General features: G+C 61.8%; 1 protein-coding gene across 1 annotated transcript in view; it reads left to right on the top strand.

Annotated features, from left to right (window-relative positions):
- NPDC1 (neural proliferation, differentiation and control 1) overlaps positions 1-7,039 on the top strand; it is a 14,886-nt gene extending 7,847 nt beyond the window's left edge. The window contains exons 3-9 of the mRNA XM_085308370.1: positions 1,378-1,485; positions 1,647-1,823; positions 2,014-2,080; positions 3,146-3,230; positions 3,432-3,511; positions 3,747-3,843; positions 5,264-7,039. Coding sequence (XP_085164496.1) covers positions 1,378-1,485; positions 1,647-1,823; positions 2,014-2,080; positions 3,146-3,230; positions 3,432-3,511; positions 3,747-3,843; positions 5,264-5,341 — 692 coding nt within the window. The 3' untranslated portion in view covers positions 5,342-7,039. The remainder of the gene's footprint in view (positions 1-1,377; positions 1,486-1,646; positions 1,824-2,013; positions 2,081-3,145; positions 3,231-3,431; positions 3,512-3,746; positions 3,844-5,263) is intronic.
- The last annotated feature ends 3,171 nt before the right edge of the window (positions 7,040-10,210 follow it).

The raw sequence follows: 10,210 nt of genomic DNA, 5'->3' as shown, positions 1-10,210 counted from the left end.
TGGCAGCTTTTGCGCTGTGGGCGGTGGGAGGCTTTGCGGGGTGGGTGCAGYGCTCGCTCCGGTTTCATCCCTTCCCCGCTGAAACGCCCAGCGAAGCCCCTGAGGCCTCTGCGAGGTGTCCTCGTCGCAAAGGCAGCAGGAGCGGGCAGAAATGACCCTGGAGCTGTTGCTTGCAGTGAGCGGAGGGCGTCTGACATGTCCTCACGCTCCAGCTCTTTGGGTGTCCGGCGCAGAGCGTCCTTGCCTGCTGGGCCGGGCCGGGGGGCTGCCTTCCCCGCCGGGCTGGCCGGCCCCTGCTAGCTGCTTTCTCCAGCGAGCGGGTGTCCCAGCGGAGCTCTGCCCTCTGACCGCTGGCCCCGGCAGCTCTGCAGGGCTCAGAGGGCTCCGGAAGGACCTAGGTCACCCCTCTCGGATTGGTATTTCGGAAGCATGAATATATCTCCCTGAAGAGCAGCCTGGCTGGGGTGTCTTTCCCATGCCAGCCCTGCTCCCTGTGGGTGCCGGGAGCTGTTGTCCGTCTGGGCTCGGCTGCTCCCTGACTGTGGCTGCCGGGGCAGGTGAGGATGGGCCATGGCCAGTCCCAGGAGACGGGGAAGGCTCTCCGCAGCCACTTGTGTGAGGGGTGGGTGGGTGATTGGTGGTCTGGCTGTCTCCAGAGGTTTCACATCAGCGCCTTCTGCTTGCCCCGTCCTGCCGCGGGCGAGCCACGTGCTGTTACATGGCTTTGTAGCCCCACCGGATGCTGTCATGGCCCCTCAGGGTTCCTCAGGACCATGGACTGTCCCCATCACCTTTCTCTCTGCTCTGGGCCAGGCCCTTCCGGCCCCACACTGGGGCTAGCCTGGCTCCCAGCAGCCAGCCGGCCTTTCCTCTTGCCCTCCAATGAGACTAGTGTGGACCCACGGCTCACAGGTTGAGGAGGAACATGAGGGCCACCAGCATTGCTCTTCCTCCACATCCTGGTGGCACCGCATCCTTGTCTCCAGCCACGTTTGTGACCTGCCCTGTGCAGAGGGACGCCTCCGGGCCACGCTGCTCAGGGTGAGACGAGAACACTGGGGCAGGCAAGGGCTGGCAATGCTTGACATGCCATGGCCAACCTGGGCTGCTCCCCAGTGCCTCTCTTCCTCCCCTTCCTCCCCTTCTGCTGGCTTTGTGCAGCCTGGCCGCAGAGCACCCAGGGCTGCTCCCGTTGTGCGAAGGGGCTGCGTGTCCCCACTGACATTGCGTAGGAGCCCCTTGCCAACGAGACTGTGTGCTGCTGGGCACGGGGCAGAAGGCCCCACGGTTGGAGGGTTGCTGCCAGCTGCTGGGGATGTCGGCATCGGGCGGCCCTGGCTGCCCCATCTCACGCTCTCTGGCTCTCTCTTGCCTCAGGGAGGGCTTCAGTTCCCAGCTTGGAGGAACAAATCGATTTTCTGGCAGACGTGCTGGCCAGGCAAGATGCTCCTCATGCCCACCCACTGCACGATTCCAAACCCAGAAGTAAGTACGCGCTTCTCCCAGTTTCCTAAGCCTGAACGACACGTGCCAGGCGGCACCCGGCTGTCCCTCTCCTTGGTGGAGGGACGCCTGCTCTCGCTTTTAACCCTCGGTACCAGGTGTTGCTCTGCTCATGCACCTGCTTTCTCCTGCCTCTTCTGCAGCTGTTGCAACCCTGGCGGGGAGGCATCGCGTGGCCAGCAGGTTGCAAGGGGAGTCTTTGCAGAGGGATCCTACGGGCAGCAAGGCAGCCACGACCCTCCCCACCTCTACAACCGAGGCAGTCCAGAAATACCCTGTGGAGGCATCGCCCATGCCTTCAAATGATGAGGTGGTGCTCGGTAAGATCCGAAGGACGGGCCTCTGGGGCTCGGTGGAGAATGTCTTGGTGTCCTCGCCCATGGGACAGGGGCAGGCAGAGATCCAGGCTGGCTCCGCTGTGCTCTGCACAGAGCCGGGCCAGGCGCCGGGCTGTCAGAGCTGCCGCCGGACTCACCCCCACGGTCTCACTGTGCCGTCCCTCCTCCGCAGGGCTGATTGTGGTGTGCACCGTGGCTGGGATCTCCGCTCTCATCGTGGCTGCTGTCTGCTGGTGCAGGTAAGCTGGAGGCTGCTGGTCCCAACGAGTACCGAAGTGTCCTCATGGTACCTGGGGGAGCTTCTTCACATATTTCCCTGGGGTCAGGGGAAGATTTGGATAAGAGGAAAACAACTGTACTTACTTATCACACCACACATGCACTGGTGCCTGTGTCCACCAGGGTACGGCATCTGCCAGACCGGGTGGAGGACAGTGCTGTGGGTACACGGGACTCCTCAGGAGCAGGGGGTGCTAGGTTCGGCAGCAGGCTTTGCCTTGCAGCCCCCACCGCAGGCTGCATGGGATCTGGTAGGAGCCTGCAGGAGGCTCCAGCATGCTCCAAGCTCATGATCCCGAAGTGACCTGCTGCCCCAGAGAGTTTTGGGGAGCACAGAGGTATTGTCACCCGACCTGCCAAGGTGCTGGCTCTGCTTGCGGGGAGCAGACCGCTTCACTGCTCCAGGCTGTCTGCCTCAGACTCTGCTCAACCAGCTCACTCCTTGGCACAACCACTGTGCGTTGTGTTTCAGGGCTGCTGGTGCTTTCTGACCCTGGCTAAGAGAAGCAGGGAGCATGCACAGCAGCAGCTCTGTGGTTTTAAAATAGAGGAATATGGCTTGTCCCATAGTACAAGGGCCAAGTCTGCAGGAGCAGACGACCTTTGATGGCATGACCGGGTGCTCAGGGGACTGCAAGAACAGAGCCTGGGGCTGAGCAAGTGAAAAGCCCCACGGAGTCCGTTCTGCTTCCTTGAGAAACCCCATGAGCTGTGGTTTCCCTTTCCTTCTGAAACACTGGGGGGGGGGGGTTTAAGTATGATTCCAGCTTTACTGCTCAGTCCTTTCCTGAGCCGTCCCGTGGCAGCAGGACCTGCCGCGTGACGGTCTCGTGCATGGGAAGCGCTTGCCTGGGCAACCCCAGCCCTGGGCCACACTCGGMCATCCAGGGCCCTCACCATGCTGCTTGGCACAGCCAGGGGTGCTGCTGGCTGTGGGTGCCCCTTGCAGCAGTGTGGATCCGGGTGGGAGAGCTGGGTCCCGCTCTGGCCACTCCTGCCCGACAGCTGTCCTCTCCCCTCGGCAGGCTGCAGAAGGAGGTCAGGCTGGCGCAGAAAGCAGACTACTCAGCGCAGAGAGCATCCAGCCCTTTGCCCTACGACAACATCTCGGTAAGGTGCCTGGGTGCCTCCTGACAGGGCATCTGGCACCTGAGCCAGGCCTGCGAGAGGCTCCCAAACCAGAGGCGAGGGAACAGCCATTAGCTCAGGCTCTGCTTTGGGCCGCTGTCCACAGGGCAGAACCCACGTCCTGGGGAGGGCTGGCGGCTCGCCGGAGCCCCGCGTTCATGTCTGCCATTGCTCTCTTTGCAGCCTGGGGACAAGACGCTGGCTCAGAGTGCCCAGATGTACCACTACCAGCACCAAAAGCAGCAGATGCTCTCCATGGAGAAGTAAGCAAGCTCACCCTGAGAAGAGAAAGCAGGAGCAGCCCCCAGAGCTGCCCCGGGTGGAGGGTGCCAGAAGCCGGGGACGAGAGTGCGCAGTCTTGGCGGGTGCCCCAGTTGCTGGGTGTTTGCCCCAGTGGGCAGTGCTCGGAGCTTGGAGCGCGCTCGGCGGTGCTGAGCCGTTAACAGGGGAGTCGTCCCTCTGGGCTTCACCCACCCTCTCTGCAAACTCTCCCCACAGGCATAAAGAGGAGCCCAAACTGCCAGACTCCGCGTCATCCGACGAGGAGAACGAGGATGGAGACTTCACTGTATATGAGTGCCCAGGGCTGGCTCCGGTAAGGCACGGGGTCAGAGCGGCGGCCGGAGCAGGGCACCCACGAGCTCTGCTCCTGCCTGCCAGCACCCTCCGCACAGCCAAGCTGCAGCGAGGGGCGGAGGGGAACCTGCACACCCGAGGTGGGCTCTGGGGTGTGGGGGTCCTCATGAGGAGGCCGTTTACAAATGTCCTTTGTCAAACTCGCTGATGGTCCAGCCCTGCTGTGTCCCCCAGCAGCTCCCAGCAAAGCACCCACCATCCCGCTTGCTTCGAACACCAGGCACTCTCCTGGCCAGAGCTGCTGGGGCAGCTCAAGGCGATGTGAGATGGGGCTGCTGCTGGTTCCCCTGTCCATACTGGTGTCCAGTATGGGTGCTAGTGTCCACAGGGGCTCCTGCTCACTGCTTCAGGCCCAAAGCTGCCTCAAAACTTCCCTCGCAGGGAGCATGAGGCTGGCTTGGCTCTGCGAGCAGGGCTGGTGGTGGAAGCCAGGGCAGCTCTCGGGGCGAGCAGGTTTGCATTGCTGCAAACATGAAGCCTAAGTTTGCTCCAAGTATTTGAGGGACAGAAGTGGGGCTTCTGGACATGGGGACATTCCTTGGGGAGTGCTTCCCTGCTTTGTCTCAGGAGCTGAGAATCGCAGCGTCCATCGGCAAACCGAACCCAACCACCCCCGAGATGCAGGCAGCAAGGCCTCACTGGGGCTCCTGGACGCTGGAGATCTGATGGCTCCAGGCCACCAGGCGGATCCAGGCCCCTGTCCATGACCTCCCTGACCGCTGGGTGGACCATCGGAATTGTGGCCAGAGACCTCACTCAAACCCAGAGGGGACTTTTCTGGCCCTTCAGCTCAATGGGAACCTTGGAGAAGGGCAGCTCCTAACAGCCCTGCTACAGGCCGGGGTGTAAAGAGCACAAAGGGACCCAAAGGGAGCCTTTCACATGGTAATGGCTGTGGTGCCCAGCCATCAGGGCCCAGTTAAGGGTCATCATTAAGTCTTTACAGGCCCATTAAAGGGCTGTTGATGACACACTGGCAGTCTGGGCAACCAGCCCATTGCTGTCAGCGAGGCTGGTGGGTGCTGGCATGGGAGAGCACTGCCCATTCCCCCCTGGAGCATCCCATCTGGTCAGTCAGAGCATCCCAGTCTGCTCCCTCCCCACCCCAGTACAGAGCCAGGAGCTTTCCCAGCAGTGGGTGCTGGGACTCTGGCGCATGTCCCCCCACCCCCGGGACTGGACCGCCTGGCTTCCCACCCAAGTCTCTCTCCCTCTCAGCCTCAGTTTCCCCCCTGGCTGGCTTGCGCGTGAGCGGGTGCTGTGCCCGGGGCCCTGTGCGTCGGGGTCACTCCCGGCCCCATTACGGAGACGGGCTCAGGAGCCCATCGGCTGCTTTCTGACCTGCTTTTTTCCCTCCCTCCATCCCGCCACCACCGCAGACGGGAGAAATGGAAGTGCGCAACCCGCTGTTCGATGACTCCACCTTACACCCCCCGAGCCCCAAGTTGCACCAGTAACACCCGTCCTCGCTCCTCGCACCCAAGCTCGCTACGGACTGTACGCAGAACGCCCGGACCTGCCGCAGGTGGCCACTGCYGCAGGGCACCCGTGGGGCCCCAAAAAACCCCGCTCTGCCAGACTGTTCGCCGCCTGCCCAATAAACACCCGCTATCAGCTACGGGACGGGGGGCCGCCCCCCCCGTTTCCAGCCTCCTTGGTCTCTTTGGCAACAGCGCGTCCCTGCCTTGCCCCATGGCTCCCCCGTGCCGCCGCCGTGGCACGGAAATGGGGGGGCTGCAGTGCCAGCTCCAAGGAGGGGGGCGAGAGCTGCTCTGACACCCGCAGCCAGGCTAAAAATGCAAGAGGAGCTGGGAAAGGTCCCGAGAGGGAGGCGCAGAGCACCGACGGGGCCGCAACACGCTCTCGGCTTCAGCCGGCAGCGCGGCCAGGGTTGGTCGACTTTGCTGTGAGCCCATCCAGGAGGGCTGGAAACTTTCCCAGGATTCGGCAAGCATCTTTAAAGGCTGGCACTGGGCTGCCTGCTCTGTCCCCTCCTGGCCCCAAAAGCCTCTGTGCCCGGGGCCCTGCTTGAGAAGCCCAAAGCGGGAACGAGAGGGAGATGAGGAGGCTGCAGGCTTTGCTCCAGGTGATGCATCCATGACTGCTGCCGCCGCAGAGAGCATCCCCGCACAGTGCGCGGCCGCTGCTTTGCACAGGCAGCACAGTGGCCTTCCCCCCACCGTGGGCCCAGTGCTTTACTCCTTGCTGGGGCTGCTGGTCCCCAGAGGTGCCCATGCTGAGGAAGGCCCAGGTGCCCATGGGGACCCCCTTGCCCAGGACAGCGGCACGAGCCCCTCCAACGGGCAGGGGATTTCCTTGAGCTGTGCTCGCGATGTTTTAGGCTATCTGCATCTTCTCCACTGCTCTGGCTGCCGTGGAGCTGGATTTTAAAGCGCCCTGGGGTGCCAAGGACAAGAAAGCTGTCATGTGCAGTGCTCAGCACCATTGGGCTTCCCGGGCATCAGTCAGAAAAGGTTAAACGTTTTGCTTTGAAACCRGCTAGCAGTGGAGAAGAGAGCAGAGAGCAGAGCATCCCCAGGGCTCGAGGAGGGCAAGGAAAGTCGTAGCCAAGCAGTCGTCCAGACGATGGCAGAGCTTGCCAAGTGAGGGGCGCAGCAGGCACCCCCACGGCTCGCTGCAGCGCCAGCACAGCTGCATTGGGACCCTGCTGCCCACCAGCGTCGCCCTGTGCCCCTCCCAAGACACCGGTCCCTGTGTAGGCAAATTCCGGGCTGCTCCGCTGCAGCCAGTACTCCCTGCATGGCACGGGACGGTTCCCATGTCCATCAGGGCACTGTGTCTGGCTCCGGAGCCATGGTGGGCAGTGGCTGCACGTTGTGCCCGCTCGCCAGCCCCTGCTGCCACATCCTGGCTGGGAGGCCGGCATCTCTTCCCAGAGCCTCCAGGGTGGTTGCTGCACGCATGTGGCTCATTGCACACATGGATGATGCAGGCAGAGACGTGGCCCCGCACCGGTGAGCAGTGGTCCAGCGGGGCTTAAAGGCAGAAGTTGTCCCTTCATGGATGCTTTCTCTTCGCTGCACTACGTTAAATGTGGGTTGCTGCCTCCTCTTCCCTGACACCATCGTCATTGTATGGATTGTAGTTATTTTTTTTTTAAAAAGGAGATTTTATTAAAACAACCATGTTTGAGACACATTGCGAGTGTGTGGTGTGGGGCCAGATGGGCTTCTGCCCACCGTGGCCCCTGCTCTATTGCATTGGATGGGGGGATCCTCTCGCCCTGGGGTGCTCCTCGCCCAGCCGCCTGCCTGGGTGCAGGGGGCTCCAGGCTGGGACCTCTTTCCTTATTCCCAAGGAAGAATGCATCAAGGCTTGGAGCTTCCCAAATGCTTGGGCCTCTGCCAAAGCGTCTGAGTGGGGAAGAAGGCAGGTGAGTGCAGGATTTGCACCCGGGGCCTGTAAAGCAGTGTCGGGCCCTGCTGCCCGCCTAACGTCTCGCCCTCCAGGGCCGGGTCCTTCACACCTTGGTCCTGGCCTCAGATAAGAGCTATATCGGGTGCTCCTCCAGCCTCGCATTGTTTAGCAGGGCTAAATGTCTTAGTTCCTCTCCCGGCCCAGCTCTTTGATCACATTAACCCCCTGGTGCTGATACAATCTCGGCTCCTCCGGGGTTTCGGCAGCGCCGGAAGGTCGGGTGCTATTGTCCAGCCTGGAGCCGGGCATCTTGGTCACTTGGTGACTCACCTGTGGTCAATGGGGGGGGGGGGAGGGTTGTCCCCACTGTTGCAGGCTGCCATCACTATTAGCCCCATAGAGCTGTTGCTGGAGGGCCTGGCTGGCATTGCCCTGGGCTGTGATGGGTGCCCTGAGCCCCGCCACTGCCGCTGGCTCCCAAGAACCAAGGACAAAGCTCAGCCTGAGCACCCCGATTTGGACCCACATGCTTGAACCCTCAGGGCCACGATGCAGGTTCCAGCTCCGTGGCGAGTGTGGCATCTCTGGTGAGCTGCATCAGGGCCGTAGCTGCTTAAATGGCTGCAGGCAGAGGTGCTGTGGCCTCTTACAGAGCTGTCAGGCTGGAGAAGATGCTGCCACAGAGCAAAGGGGGAGCTGGGAGGGGGGACCTGTGAGTCACCCTATGGCTAGATGGGTGCTGCCAGCATGGCAGCTGCGCAGCCCGTGCCGTGATAAAGGTGATGCTTCTCATGCAAGTCTTAAGGCCAGAAGTGGGGAGTTCATGCTCTTCTGGGGCTTCTTCAAGTCTTTGGTAGCTTTTGCTCTCTAAGTGTGAAGCCAGCATCCCCCAACCACTCCCGGCTGGGTGCCGAGGCCACCTCGGCCAATGCAGCCCTGGACCTGGGGGGACCAGAGCTGCCCGCTCCCCCTTGGGAGCCTTCCATCTGCTCTGCTGCCAGCCAGGAGCCACCCCAGGCTCCTGACCTCTGGCTGCAGCCCTGCTGGGCTCCCATGCCTCGAGGGGACAGAAAGATGCCTCCTGTTCAGCACCACGCAGCACTGCTCAGACGCACATGACAGCGCCATGCGCTGGGACGCTTAAAGCCTAGAAAAGGCATCTGCCCTGGAGCAACACTTCTGTCCTGCCACAGCTTGGACGCAGGGGCTCTGCTGGGCCCCCAGGCTGTCTGTACCTCAATTCCCCACCACCACCACCTCCAGTAACAGCAGAGAGGAAGTGCTGGTGGTTCCAGCTCACGGTGACATGGGTGATGTCTGAATTACAGCCCAGGCTCTGTACCACTGGGCCAATTTAATGAGGAGGCCAAGTTAACAAGGACACAGATGTGGACCAGATCACCCTTCAGGGCTTTCATCTCAGCCTAGGCGCGTACACTACAAGCAGCCCTTTCGTCTTCCCAGCGTCAGCAAGATGTGGGGCACGGGGGGGATCTTCCTGCCTGATGCTGTCAAGCCAAGGGCATGTGGTGAGGGCAGGAGAGCAGCACCCACCTCCGCTCCTGAGGCCGAGCAGTCTTGTCCCACACTCGTGGGCAAGGCTGGGGAAGCAGGACTCGTAGGTCATGGACCGTGGCCAGGGGTGCAAAGAAGACTCTCCATCACCCCAGCTGCATGAGTCTGTCTGTCCAGCCCTGACAGGACCATTCAGCTATGGCCAAGCAAACTGGATTGCCATGGAGGAGCTTCAGTTTTGCTCCCACAGGAGGGAATTGGGGGGGGGGGGGCTGAAGCCACTGGCCTGACCCTTCTCAGATGGACCGGGAGTGAAACTTTTCAAAGGTGGACCCAGCTGGGCCCTTCATGTTGCTGCTGACCACCTCCGCCCCAAGCCCACCTTGTGTGGGGCTGCAGCCCACCACATCGCTCTCCTTTGAGCATGTTATGCAATAAACCCAGGGGCATCCAGCAGAGGCCTCTGACAGCTCCTATCTCCCCTGTCTGGGTTTGATAGTGATTAAAACAACATCTTCGGCTACATGTCACACCACCTTCTGCCACCAAGCCAAACCAGTATGACCCAGCAAATGGGAGAGAGACAAATTCACGTACACCTCAGTGCCCCCAGCTTGCTGTTGTCCCACCAAAGTGAGCAGGATACAGGTGTTACTTTCTGCCCCCCCTTCTCCTAGCAGGAGCCCACCGATGGCTGCTTTGGCTGGGGGGTTTCCCACCGGCCTGGAAATGCCGCGGATTGCTGTCCTTGTCCTTCCTCCGCCGAAGCACGGGGACTCCGGCAACGTCTGCTCCGAATGGAGGCTAGCCGGATGGCTAGGAGCTGCGACCGGGGGTGGGGTGGGGGGGACCGTAGCGGGGGGGTGCTCACCCCATTGAAATGGATGGAGATAGGGGGGACGGAGAGAAACCCCACTGACTTGCTCCACATCCCCCAGCGAAAACCATCGCTGCCCACAATGGGCCGGGCTCCTACAAAGAGGCAGTTCAAAGTCAACGTCTCCCCTTCGCCTCCGCCTGTATATGAAAGGGAGCTGGAATGCGTTTGAGGGCGCGATGGCTCGGTCCCGCTTCCTGGGGGGATGGAGAGAGAGAGCAGGTCGGGGGGGAGGAGGCGGGGGGCCCCCGGGCGAAGAACAATAAATCAAAGGGGAAAGAGGAGTTGCTGCCGAGCTGAAGACTCTTCTAAAAACGTCCCAGCCCCAGCTGGAGCCCGGCCCGAGCAGAGCTTGATCGCTGCCCATCGGAGTCCCGCGGCGCCACTTCCTCTGCCCGCGGGCCCCGGCGCAGCCTCCGCGGAGGGGCCCTCGGCGGCCGGGCAGCGGCCCAAGCCCAAGGCGGCGCCCGGCCACGTCGAGCAGAGGGGGCTTCGCTTCTCGGCCTATTCTCCCACTCAAGACTCTTTATTATTATTATTATTATTATTATTATTA

Source organism: Rhea americana, unplaced genomic scaffold (assembly GCF_003343005.1).
Source record: "Rhea americana isolate MKP2758 unplaced genomic scaffold, rheAme1 scaffold_273, whole genome shotgun sequence".
Taxonomy (NCBI): domain Eukaryota; kingdom Metazoa; phylum Chordata; class Aves; order Rheiformes; family Rheidae; genus Rhea; species Rhea americana.
This window is presented reverse-complemented; position numbering and strand designations above follow the sequence as displayed.